The 13824-nt window shown below is 40.7% G+C and overlaps 1 protein-coding gene across 1 annotated transcript; it reads left to right on the forward strand.

Annotated features, from left to right (window-relative positions):
- Nucleotides 1–1304: 1304 nt before the first annotated feature.
- On the forward strand, nt 1305–13695 carry ATP6V1E1 (ATPase H+ transporting V1 subunit E1). The gene is made up of 9 exons (XM_032221558.1): nt 1305–1485; nt 5655–5720; nt 6758–6867; nt 7484–7550; nt 8718–8807; nt 9435–9503; nt 10858–10952; nt 11450–11537; nt 12610–13695. Exons 1-9 carry the CDS (start codon nt 1453–1455, stop codon nt 12670–12672), a joined length of 681 nt encoding a protein of 226 aa, XP_032077449.1. The 5' UTR covers nt 1305–1452; the 3' UTR covers nt 12673–13695.
- The last annotated feature ends 129 nt before the right edge of the window (nt 13696–13824 follow it).

Below are 13824 nucleotides of genomic sequence, written 5' to 3' on the forward strand. Positions count from 1 at the left end.
GCTGCAGTTTCCAGGCCATCTCCAAAGATTGCCCCACTCTAAGCATACTAGCAATCCAGCCCAAGAGTCTCCTGGTTCAAACTGAGTTGTAAGTGGCGTGCCAACCAACACCGGAAAACCACTCATGATAGCAATCTAAATGTGCGGCTTAAGTGCTATCTAGGAATACCTCCAGATCACACCACTTCTCTCCCATTCAGAGGAATTGAGGGTTGAAGTTTTATCTGCTTATTGACAAAAGACAACCAGGGATTGGAGCGATTCAGTGTATTTCATCCATCCAGGCCAGGACTGACTCCAGATAAAGGTTCAAACTTTCATAGTATTCCTGCTGCATGACCTGCAACTGCCTTTCTATTATTCAGGTACTAGCCAATAGCCCTGCATTGGCCAGGTATTCATTTATAGGGGGGAAATGTCCAGACCAAACGTAATTTCTAATGTTGGATTTTCCCCCTTACCAGAGGGAGCCCCCTTGTGGAGTACTGTGAAGCCATTACCATGGCAACTCCTCTGCGCTGTACAGTAGAAGGCATTTTACAGCACTACAGTAGAAGTCTTTTTAAGGCACAACAGGATGCATCTTAACAGAACACACTCCCTGAGGGGTGTTAGGTATGTTTTACCCGCACAGTATTTGTTTCCAGAGAGTAAGTCATCTATGTACCAAGTTTGGTTGAAATTGCTTGAGGTGTTCCAGAGTTAAGCTGGAACACACATACACAGCCATTAATATAAAGATAAAGATTCCCTTCACAAATATGTACTAGTGGTTCAACAGATGGTTTTCTTATACTTTCCTCCTATGGTACTAACAAATCTACACATCTCACAAGGGGCTAATTTTAATGGATTTTATATTTTTAGAAGTTTTTAGAAGAGTCCATTCCTCAAGTAATTTAACACAGCCTTTAAAATTTCCCTACTTATTCCACCACCCCCCTTAATTATGTTACTTGGGGAAATCTTGGAAACTCGGTAATTAACAACACTTTTGTCAATCAACTGGCACTACTGTTGCCCAATTCAATCTTTACAAAAAATAAAGGAAAAGAGCGAGGAAAGCCTTCCACCGCTTTCCTTAACGTAGACGGATTATCCCGTTTTGATTTATTTCGCTTTAGGTCGCTATTCCGACATGAGCCGCAAAATTCCTCATCCAGACCTAAAGCGCGCTCTTCCTTATTACAATTCAGAAGTCCCTGAGTTGAAGCTCAGAAAGACGGCCCTTCCGCGTTGATGACGTCACCGAGCTCTCCCATTGGTGTAACGCGAGGCAATAAGGGGCGGGCACGGGATGACGTCGAAAGTCAGCTGCCGCAACTCCTGAGCGTGACCTAAGCCGCATCTGATTGGGCCCTTCCATCCCTTCAGCCTGCGGGAGCCCCGGTTCGAGCGGACGCTTCTCCTTCTCTTTCCCCCGAGCCGTCGCTTCTCTAGCCCGCGTTCAACATGGCGCTGAGCGATGCCGATGTTCAGAAGCAGGTAGGGCGGAGTGTAGGGTCGGAGCCGGCGGGAGACCTTTCTCCTCCTGCGGTTCTGCGCGGGGCAGTGGTCGTAACCGGTGAATGGGTTTCTAAATCAGCGCCTCCAGAAGGCGCCCCGCTTCCAGCCGGCTGGGCTCGGCTGGCGGGACGCTGGAGAGGTCCTCCAGCCTGGATCGCAGTCAAGGAGAGGTGCCTCCCAATCCGGAGGTTGTGCGTTCGATCCTAGGTAGAGGCAGATGTAGGGTCTCCTGCCTGGGCAGGAGTTTGGATTAGATGACCTGCATGGTCCCTTCCAACTCTGTTGATCTGTTAAAGGAGGAGCGGAGAATGAGCCGAGGGTGCCAGTTAGTCAAGCGCAGTTGCTGCACAGGGATCCCCACCGGGAAAGGGCATCGGTTGGAAGCCCCTCTGTGTCCAGATCCGTCTGTGATTTGAGGATAGAAAGGGAAATCTTCCGCTGCAAATGTCTGTAGAGATTCTCAGTCACCCAGGTCAGGGTTGAGCCAAAGGTGCTTTTCCAAAGGCAACTGGACTTTTTTTGTTTTTTTTCCTTGAAAGCTAAGGATCGACCTTCAAGTGATAACGTCCAGAGGACTGCAAAGAATATAAATCCTTCTATTCCCCATCATTCGGTCAGAACTAAGGAGCTTCTTGGATGAGAAGCGAAATGTGTTCAAAGCAAAAAGCTCAGAAAGTCCAGTTGCTTTTTGAAAAAAAACAAAACACTTTTTTCCGTTGCAAGCTCTGTAAAACGAGAATAAATATTGTATTTTATTCACATTTGAAGTCACATAGTTCTAAGTCTCTCTTGGGTTTCATTCACTGGGATTGGCTTCTGAATAAAAATGTGTCATGTAATTTTTTTAACATTTTGGAGCTCTTAAGTAAAATGTTTTGTTTTTTACTGTATTGTCACAACATTTATTTTCTTGAAACTGGTATCTCTTGATGAGATAGATTGAGAAGAAAATAGTGCAATACTAGACTTTTCTATGCCTGTCGTACATCATGCTGGTTAATTCTGCAAATTAATATAGTTGAGCAATGACTTCTCTAGCTCCCTTCAAATAACCTTGTTAATTCTGGTAAGTTTTTGACACATGTGGAAAGCATGTGACCTTGGATTTATGTCCTTGGAGAGTGAAGAATTGTTTTACAAGAAAAATTCCAAGAATGTCTTTTAGGCAAGGCTGGGAGAATAGATAGAATGTCAACAATTATTTGAATTGAATCCTGATTACTTAAAAAAAAAATCTGGTGTTATGTTCAAAATTGTCAATACGGAGTTCTATGTGCTATGATGATCCTACTGAAGGTTAGAATGAAATTTTGAGATGAGGGGAAATGGAAATAAGAGATATTCCTGAATGGCTTAGATTATATATAAATCTTGAAAGATATAAGAAATAGATAAGGTAAAGATTACTTCTGGTAGGGATTATACTTTATTTAGAAGGGACTCGCTTGAATTCCAGTACCAATTTATTTCACAATAAAGAACCCCCATAAGAAAAACAAATGAGAATTGATTATTGATATTAGGTATGTTGGTTGTCGGATCTGCAAAAGATGTGTTGTTTTGATAGCACAGGGAGAACTGTACAGGGTTAGTTGATCTTGCAGGTAAATTGGACCTAAACTGTGCCAAGGACACCTTGAACTGGGCTTGGAAAACAACTGGCAACCAGTACAGTTGTTTATACATAAAGATGATAGGCACTTCCACTTCATCAGCATGGATTTTGGAGCAATTTGGACAATCAATAACCCATCAAGGTTAAGAAGTTTTAGCATCAGCTGTATAATTTATAAACCATCCAGAGTCATACAAGTATGATGGGTGGTATAGAAATTTGATAAATATTCTAATATTATATCTGGGTTTGATGCTCCCCTGTAAGATGGTTTAATAACTGGCTTTACGTGGAAGGTAATTTATATCACCTCTGTGTAGATTATTTGATTAATACATAAAACTAGAAGTGACTGGAATAAATCTTGTCCTAACAATTTAACAGGAAAAACCTAAACTGCAAGAGAGCAATGAACAATCCTCATATCATGGAAAAGAAGAACTGAAAAAGCTAATGATTAATATTCACATTCACGAGAAAACAGGAAGTTCTGTCTTCACTAAACGGTTGAGGGAAGAACAATCTTGTGAAATTCTGGCATTGTGTTTTTAATTGGTCCCACTGAAACATTGTTTTATACCAGTGTTTATCTTTACTAATGCACCTATTGGTTAAAACTTAAATGCTAGAACAGCATTTGTGTCACCTCGTGGCATATAGAAAACAGTACAAAAAAGGATGGATACCTTAGGAAGGAAAATATTGTTTAACATATGTCTTTAGGTGCAATTGTCCCTCGATATGAATGAACTTGAAAATTCAGGCCATAAAACAATTGCTAATCATTAAAACATACTGAAAAAAATAATGGCTTTTGCTTAATAAAGAATGTTGAGGATATCTGCAAGAATGTCACTTTTAAATTCATATTAGCAGGCTATTTTTTTTTTTACATTTGTAACTTCCCTGCAATGTGGTGGAATTTTACACGATACAATACTATATGTGTGATTTGGTTGTCCTTTCAAGCTTATTTTGTTGACTGTAAATAATGCCCTTTAGAGGAAAACCAGCCTGAGCTGGGTTTGAGTTGGAATATTTCACTGACTGGTGCAGTGAGCCAGCTGATACTGGTAAAGCAATGTTCCCTGGCAGCCCATGAACTGGCCATACTTGGTTTACATAAATGTCTTCTTCCTTAGAATTGTTGATGTCTCTTTATTCTCACTGAGCTTTTTTAACCTGCACAGGGAAGATTCTAAACAGATCAGGCTATTTATCCATCAGATAATTTAAATGTGACACATGGAAATATTTTGTACTCATGTGACCAGGGGTAGGATTGTAAAATGTTAGCAACCGGTTCTCTGCCTGGTTGATGAGTAGGCCTTGCTATGGTGGACATGGCCTACTTGGCCTCCTGCACCATGGGGGGGGGGCAGGTTTCGCCCTCCCCAGGCTCTGGAGGCTTTCCTCAAGCCTTCGGGAGGGCGAAAACAGCCTTCCCCTGGCTCTGGAGGCTGGAAACAGGCCCGTTTCTGGACTTCCAGAACTTCCCGGAGGCCCGTTTTTCGCCCTCCCAGAGCCTCCATGCGGGTCCTGCACTTACCTGGCATGATGAACACACCGCATGGAGACTCCTGGGAGGGGAAGGGGGAGACCAGCCAGTCCTCCTAACTACTGGTTCAGCAAACCAGATATAAAATTAACATCTAGTTCGCCCAAACCGGCTGAATCCCACCCTTGCATGTGACCCACAAACCATCCAGGACAGGAATCCAACTTGGTAGTGAAATCAATGGGAATTTAAGTATGTCTGATTAGGCAATGTAATCATGATTTGCTTGTTACATAACAGGGTAGAACTTTCTGTTTCAAAAACATACATGCCTGCCTATGATGTATCAAACCACATCATCTTTATGTGGCTGTGAATTTACAGTTTAGTGAATGCCACCCAGCAGGTCACCATATGTAATTTTTGTTTCCCACCTTAATTATTTTTACAAGTAACTCAAGGCAGCAAACATATCCAACACAACTTCCTCCTCCTATTGTCCCCACAACCTCCTTGTGAGGTGAATCGGGTTGAGAGAGTTACTGGCCCAAGGTCGCCCAGCTGGCTTTCATGGCTAAGAGACTTGAACTCGTGGTCTCCTGCTTTCCAGCCTGATGCCTTAACCACTAGACCAAGGTGGCTCTCTTTCATTGTGAGCCCCCATTGCTGGCAAGTGGAAGGAGGCTGGTAACTACAGCAAATATTTCCTGCTTAAGGGCTTCTCATCTCTGGAAACTGATGAATTTGGTTTCCCCTTTTCTTTTCCTACAAAGTATTAAATTATCTGCCGACTGAAATAGTAATCCAATCTCTAAAACTATATGGGTTGGAATGCAATTTCAGTTCTTAAGCTTCTGTGAACAATAAATGCCTGTAACTATGAGGTATCATCCAGTTAATAGCAAATTGGTGTTGAAAAGTCTTTTTTAAACATTATTTTTAAAGAATACACCACTTGTGAACTAGGAAATTCTGTAATGTTCAGCGACAAAATGTATCTGCTAGTTTCCATGGAAAATATTATTTTTGTTACAGATTAAGCACATGATGGCTTTCATTGAGCAGGAAGCCAATGAAAAGGCAGAAGAAATAGATGCTAAGGTAAATGAAAAGAATTTCTATGTTTCCTGTGTGTCAAATCCCAGAGAGGGCCTGTGTGGTTTCTTCAAATTCCTAAAATTCACTTGTGCCCTGCCAAGTTGTGATTATTATTTTTTTCATTTTATTTAACTAATAAAGCAATTACCTAAAGCAATTATATTGTAATTCAAAATAAGTGAATGATATTTGTTTTAAGAACTGCCATTCTGGTCTGCCCTATGTATTATATACAGATTAAGCTCACCAAGTATTTATTCCCAACTAATATGCATGAAATTGCAATTTAATTGATTTTCTTTTTGGAAGACAGAACTTGTTATATATCACTAATGGTAATTTGAAGCCAGCTTATTTTTTTAAAGCTTTAAAGTGTGTGACTTTACATTAGCTAAACAAATTTGTTAGTATGGATTTCTAGATCTATTTTAGGATAAATGACTATTGTAAAATTATTCCTATTGGGATTTAGTTTGTTGAAACTGATTTTGATTGCTAGCACACTCTATATTGTTAATGAATATTAATTGCTACCTTGTTTCCCAAAAAATAAGACAGGGTCTTATTTTCTTTTGACCCCCAAATAAGTGTTTGGCCTTATTTTTGGGGAGGTCTTATTTTTGAGGTGCAGGAGGCCCCTTAACCACGGACCATGGATCAGCTGATCCAGAGAGGGCTGGAAGTTTTGTCTCTGTGCCGCTCTTTTTGTGGCTGCCACTAAGGGAAGAGGGGCGGTAGCTAAGGTTTGCGAAAGCAACCTCCACGAGGTTGTTCCGCATGGAAAGCAGGTGCATGTGGGGTGTATGAGTATATTCCCCCCCTTATCACCCCAGGAAATAGCAAGGATTGGCTGCGCAAGGGGTTAAATATTTTAGGGGAGGATTTATTTTAGTGCATGCACTCAAAAGCCCGATTGGGATTATTATCCAGGCAGGTCTTATTTTGGGGAAAACAGGGTATTCCATTCTTTGAGAATTCTAGTCAATGTTTCATATGACTAAATCTGCGATGTTGGCTTAAACCTGTCTGCTTCCTTGTAGGCTGAAGAGGAATTCAACATAGAGAAAGGTCGACTTGTTCAGACACAAAGGTTGAAGATCATGGAGTACTATGAAAAGAAAGAAAAACAAATAGAACAGCAAAAGAAAATGTATGTAATGGAAGATGTCAAAGCTGATTTTAGACTGGGAAAAAATAAAAGAACTAGCCATGACTTTAAGCTGATTAGTGAAAGCATGCAAAGATTTGTTTATCGCTGCCCATTTCCAGTGTTTACTGGTTTATATGATTTTTTTCCCCTTTTGCTTAAGACATTTCTTAAAATTGGTAACTATATAGAAAATAAGGGAAGTAAATACTTTCAAGAGACTATTGAATATCACTTGTATAAACAGAATGTTGTTGTTTACACTTTATGGCTGAAGTTGAGAGGTTACAGACGGAGTCCCACACTTTTAAAAAAAATTATGAGATTTGTTTTCACTGCAGAAACAGTAATATTTCCAGTACAGTACGCACTGTTGATTAAACCAGAATGTAGAAAGATCATTAGGGGGATTGAGTGGGAACTGAGAGCTTTTTTTTTTTTAAAGAATAAATAAGGAAGGCTGGCAGATAGTACTCACAAGAAGCCTACTAAGGCTTTGCTGCTTGAACATTTTGGGAGTTAGTCTGGCATGTGCTTGCAAGAATGCATAATTAGTGTCTGCTGCTTCACTCTCTGAGTCCTCTTATACTCGGTTTCATTTTTTCCATCTCTCTTACAGTCAGATGTCCAACCTGATGAATCAGGCAAGACTGAAGGTTCTCAAAGCAAGAGACGATCTAATTGCAGTAAGTCTGGCCATCTCCTTATAAGAATTTTTCCCCCCATTATTTGCCTGATATACTGCAGTGTTTACCTTCCTTTGTTCTTCGAACATATCTTTCAAGAAAATATTTATAAGATGTGTATTATTGTGGAGGGCAGATGGGCCAGAAACATAGAATAGTGAAATTATCTCTGCATCATTGATTTCCTTTGTTGAAAAAGGGCAATAGTTAATGGAGTGTCTTTTTCACCCTATTAGTAGTCAGACAGTGACAAATGTTTTCACTGAATAAGTAGTAAATGTTGCCCAAAGGGAAACTTAAGGTTTGGGAATATTAACTCAGATACTTTTTGTAGGGAGCAGTGGGATTTGGCTGGTTCGGGGCGAACCAGTTGTTAAATTGCTGCCTGGCCCCGCCCCTTCTGGCCCCATCCGTTCCAGGAACCCCCTGTGCCCCATTTTGCTCCCAGGGTGTGCAGGAGGGCGAGTGCTGCCTGTCATGTCCCCTGGCCACGCCCACCATGGCCACAACCATCCAACTGGTCATTAGGGCAGAGAACCAGTTGTTAAATTATTTGAACCGCACCCCTGGTATAGGGTATATTCTAGTTCTCACTGAAGTTATATGCTTGTTACCCAAATTGCACTACTTCAGGTTAGGACTTTATATACAACATCTGGTATTTAAATAATGACATTCATAGAATTTCGTTTGTGAAATAGAGACATAAAGGATAAGTAAAGTCAGTCTGTTGGATAACATATTGTACAAATCAAGAGACAACACAAATATACAAATAGTCCTCACTTAATTCTAATTGGAACCAGAATCGTTGTTGCTCAACAAAGCAATTATTAGGTGAAACATCATGTGACCACACCGCTTAGCAACGGCAGTTCTGGTAGTCCATTTGTGATCATTAGGTGAGGACTGTACCACAGAGAATCATAGTCATGTAACCAGAGAATGATGTGACCAGTTGTAAAGCTGATCTGCCCACTATATGATAAGTAACAGTTGACCTATGGCCATGAGGTTCATGCTTCTTCCATCCTCAATTCTATTGGTATCATGGTCCCTGAGAGATGTTGCATTCGTAAGTATCAATTGTAATGATATTTCTCACTTAAGGCCAGAGGGAGAATAAGATTTTTCTCACTTGATTTTTTTCCCCTCCCCATAATATAGGACTTGCTGAGCGAAGCCAAGCAGAGACTGGCTAAAGTAGTGAAGGATACAGGCAGGTACCAAACCCTGCTGGATGGCTTAGTACTACAGGTAATGGGATCCTAGACATATAGCTATAGCACTTAGACTTATATACCACTTCACAGTGCTTTATAGCCCTTTCTAAGTGGTTTACAGAGTTAGCATATTGCCCCCAACAATCTGGGTCCTTATTTTACCCACCTCGGAAGAATGGAAGGCTGAGTCTACCATGAGCCAGTGAGACTCGAACTGCCAAATTGCAGTCAGCCAGCAGTCAGCAGAAGTAGCCTGCAGTATTAGCAGTTAGACTTATATACCGCTTCATAGGGCTTTCAGCCCTCTCTAAGCGGTTTACAGAGTCAGCATATTGCCCCCAACAACAATCTGGGTCCTCATTTTACCCACCTCGGAAGGATGGAAGGCTGAGTCAACCCTGAGCCGGTGAGATTTGAACAGCCGAACTGCAGAACTGCAGTCAGCTGAAGTAGCCTGCAGTGCTGCATTTAACCACTGCGCCACCTCGGCAGTGCTGCATTCTAACCACTGTGCCACCACGGCCCATATGTCAATATTACTAGATGAAACTTAATTTGTAAAATGGTAAGCTAAAATTTGTAGGACACCTCACTGGGTTTATATTTGAAGCTACATTGAGTTTTCCAACGAAGACAATACATTATGTTCTCTTTTATAAAGGGATTGTATCAATTACTTGAGTCTAGAATGACTATCCGTTGCAAGAAACAGGATCTTCCCTTAGTAAAGGTAAGGATTTTATGTATATTAAGACAAAACGGAAATGAAATAGCATTTGACCCCCCCCAAAAGAAAAAATTCTTATAGCTATATTACAAAAACCACAGAATCCCATATCCTATTGATCCTAATTTTTGTTAAAATAACTAAGGGTGATGGTCCTTTGGTGATGCCCAGGGCTTGAGCAAAGCAGCAACACAGGTTGTGTGGTTCCCATGTGAGGTCCTTGATGCTCACTGAGCTTGATTATTTTCTTGCAGGTATTTCATTACCCAACTAGGTAACATCATCAGTGCTAGTAAGGAATGGGGTTTGCTCTCACTTTTATATTGTATTGTATGCATCCTCCAATTGTTGCTTATTCTGCTAAATGAAAACACGCCAATAGGTACACAGTGCTGGTTCCTTTGATCCCTGGAGATGTAGTGTGTGCTACATCGAGCTCCCATTGGGACCTCAACAACAATGTATGTGTGTTTTATCTGCAATGGGAACAGCATGTGTGGAAAAACTGAATTGGATAACCTTACTCTGTTAGATCAGTTCTGTCCCTCCCTGACAATGGCATTCAAAAAGGTTTCTTCCATCATTATATGCCTGTGTTGTTTTACTGGAAATATTGACAAGTGATTCTAAGCCTGCAAGGACTGATACAAAGTAGATGTTCTTTTACTGATCTACAAGTATTTATTATTCTTCCATCCCAATCCTTTTGAGAGATCAATGAGTAGTTGCTGTCAAACATGGGAACTTCCATACCAAGAGCCATCAAGCTACCGTATTTTTCAGAGTACAAGACGCACCAATATTTTGAAGAGGCAAATAAAAAAAAAAGTTTTTGCACTCTGCAAACCTCCCCAAAACAGCCCATTTTTCGTGAAAACAGGCCCGGTTTTTTTGACCAAAAAGGCATGGATAGCCTTTAGCAGGCTTATAGAGTGCTTCTGGGGGCTGGGGGGTGGGGCAAAAATGAGCAAAAAATGGCTCATTTGTTGCTCATTTTTGCCCTCTCCAGCCCCCAGGAGCACTCTGGAAGCCGCCTAAAGGCTATGTATGGCCATTTTTGCAAAGCAGGCGGGCAAAAAAATGCTGTATTCAGTGTATAAGATGCACCCAGATTTTCACCCTCTTTTTTGAGGGAAAAGGGTGCGTCTTATACTCTGAAAAATACAGTAGCTCTTCTGTCTTTTGACAGAAATAAATAAGGTTAGCAGTTTCTAACTGTTGTAGCTGGGAGCATGTGGGGTGTGTGTTGAATTGAAGGTAGTACAGTTTTAGTTAAATTCAATCGTTTCTATATGTTTAGGAACTGGAATAGAATCAAACAATTTTTTTATATAAATGTGTATGAATCCTATTTCAGAATGCAGTCCAGAAGTGTATTCCAATGTACAAAACTGCCACCAAAAAAGATGTTGATGTTCATGTTGATCAGGACAATTTTCTTCCAGAAGACATGTAAGCAAGAAACACAGCTAGGAAAAAATAACTTGCTGAAACTGTTAAATATAGTGATGGTCCTTGTTTTAAATAGGGCTTGCATAAGGTAAATGAACTTGGGATTTTCTCATATGAAATGCAGGTTAATGGGAATTTGCACTGTCCCATACCTGATAGCATATATTGGGCAGACCCAATGGCCTTGGTCTTTCCTTTTAGGTCAGGAGGTTAAAACTAACCCTGTTCTGATCTTTATAAATTGAAACAATGATATTTAGACCCTGGGCAACCTATTTTGGTTTACTGGTTTTACTTATATACCACTGTTTCTCTTTTATTTTGGTTTTAATTCTGTGTGTACCTCCCAGATTCGCTACTGTGAGATGGGAAGCTTCACAAATTGCCTTACTCCTCCCTCCCTCATCAGATTTCTAACCATCATAATGAATGACAAAGGATAGTGGGAGTGATTTCATGTGCCAGCATGTTCATTAGCATGTCTTTTTTTCTTCTAGAGCTGGAGGTGTTGAAATTTATAACAGTGACAATAAAATTAAGGTAGCTAATACACTGGAAAGTCGTCTGGATCTCATTGCTCAGCAGGTACCCCTAGAAATTTTTCTCTTGTATGAATGGTTTTCCATTTAACTCATTCAATTCTTGGATCAGCCATGTTTTTGCTATGGGACATCATGGCAACTTGAGGGCTGGGATCTAAAGCCCACTACTACCATCAAACAACACCCCCAACACCAAGAAAAGCTATCTGGAGGCCACTTGATATAGAAACCCTCCTCAGTCTTGAGATTTCAACCTTTTCTCTTATGTAAGCTCTTTGCCCACAATCTAGGAATTTCTGGAATGTTTGTGAGATGTGAGGCTTGGCTCAACTACCGTTTTTACCATAAGCATCCATCAGTATTTAGAAGTAGAAGATCTTATTGCCATCTATTTATAAGGTGGTGTTTTTTTGTGGTCCGCCAGCGGCCAGCAGAGCTGACAGCAGAGTCAGACAGAGGAGGTTGGGGAGGAGCATGGGCCGGTCCTGGAGGCTGGGGAAGGTTCGGAAGAAGGCTCTGCATCAAAGACAAAGATGAGGTCGAGGTCATCTGGCAGTGATCAGGTGCCGATGGAGCTAGGCAGCGGAACCAGTGTGGGCATGTGCAGAGCTGCCAGAAGAAAAGAACAACTCAGAAATCAGGGTCAACTTGGGAGTAAAGTCACAGTTGGAAGGTGATTGGCTTTCCACCTGTAGGAAGAGGAGTGAAAGGGGAGTGGGCTTTTGCAGGAAACAATTTGTTCGGTCAATCATTAGATTCATTTCAGGAGTGTGAAGATCTGTCCGTGAATCTCAGAGACTCTGTGCCCAGTCTTCCCTTGCACAGCACCTCATTTGGAAAATATTTACATGGCAGCTTTCCAAGATAGAGATAAGGTCTGTAGTCATAAATATTCCTTTGAAAGACTGCTTGCCAGGCCTTACTGAATAGGAATGAGGGGAATTCACATTCCTTTAATAAAAAGGGTTTTGTCAGGACCAGGACTCTGCCTCGTGCTTTTTGGGGAAGCCTAGGTCAGAACAACTTTTGACTGAATGACTCTTAAGCATGTTCTAGAAATTTGCTGGATCGTCAAGGAATACTCAGAACTTTTCTTTTTCCCCCTTCCTCAACAGATGATGCCAGAGATCCGGACAGCACTTTTTGGTGCCAACAGTAACAGGAAGTTCATGGACTAAATTTCCTGGAACGCTGGTGGAATTCTCTTCCGCTGTTGTGCTGAGGGGAAATGCTGGAGCATTTCCAATGAAACAACGTCCCTTCCCCCAAAATGTACTACATGCTCTATTGTGTTACCTGAATATGTTTTTTCAGTTAAATTATTAACTTTTGCATACTTGCTGTGCTTAGTCTGAGAGAAAGGCAGGAAGAACTTTTTCCAGAGAGTAGTGGCGCGGCATCCAAAAATGAAGGCATTTTGCACTCTTTGAGCCAGACTGAGGAGAGAAATCATTTGGAGCTCTGTTGTCATTCTCCAGTATTGTTCCTTCCCTCAAAACATACCACCAGTCTGTGCTGCTTTATCTATTTTATTCCTTTCCAAAGCTTACGTTCCATGTGCCGACGACTGCAAACCCCACAAGATCCCCAATCTGGTGCTTCCCAGGCCGGGAAAAAAAAGCAACTCACGTTAACTTGGTTTTAGTCCCAGAATTTTGTTCTGTATATGTGATTGAAACTATATAAATATATGTATACACACTCTCATTGTGCTGAAGTTTATTAAAATTAAAAGCATGCAATCTTGTGTTTGATTTATTTGTTGTTGTTATAGCAGAGGACAGATGGTTACATCCACATGCAGTTTATGAAAACAAATGGCAGCTGTGGTTTGTCAGATATGGAAAGAGATTTGGGGAACCTGAGGTGGAGTTAGCTCCTTGTAGAATCAAAATCTTCACATTAACATTAGGAAAAAAAGTGTATTTCTGAGTATAAATGTTGATTAATTAGAGGCTTTCTGGAAATTTGAAGAGTAATCCTAGTTTACAAACTTTAAGAAGCTCAAACTATATGCTGAAATACTAGATAGTTTATATCCATCTCTCTCTCACCTGTTTTCTATATACAATGTAATCCTCTTAACTCAAATTAGGATGAGAGTGTTCTGCCAGAATCACTAAGGCGACAAGACTAGTTAAATATCTTCTGCAAACCAGGTCATAATGTAAGCTATAGAAATGGGTTTAAATGTATCAGTCTTAAATAAAGCCATAACAGGATTATCTCAGTGAATTGGGCAGGTTCATCTGTCAATAGACTGGGGATATTGCTGTAATTTTTGGACAGATTTATCTATTGCTGTTCAGGTAATAATCATCACTGGTTTT

Source organism: Thamnophis elegans, chromosome 7 (genome assembly GCF_009769535.1).
Source record: "Thamnophis elegans isolate rThaEle1 chromosome 7, rThaEle1.pri, whole genome shotgun sequence".
Lineage (NCBI taxonomy): Eukaryota > Metazoa > Chordata > Lepidosauria > Squamata > Colubridae > Thamnophis > Thamnophis elegans.

Coding starts and splice junctions, on each gene's coding strand:
- ATP6V1E1 (XM_032221558.1), top strand. CDS start 1,453: ATGGCGCTGAGCGATGCCGATGTTCAGAAGCAG. Junction 10,953..11,449: donor AATTTTCTTCCAGAAGACAT/GTAAGCAAGAAA, acceptor TTTTTCTTCTAG/AGCTGGAGGTGTTGAAATTT. Junction 11,538..12,609: donor TGGATCTCATTGCTCAGCAG/GTACCCCTAGAA, acceptor CTTCCTCAACAG/ATGATGCCAGAGATCCGGAC.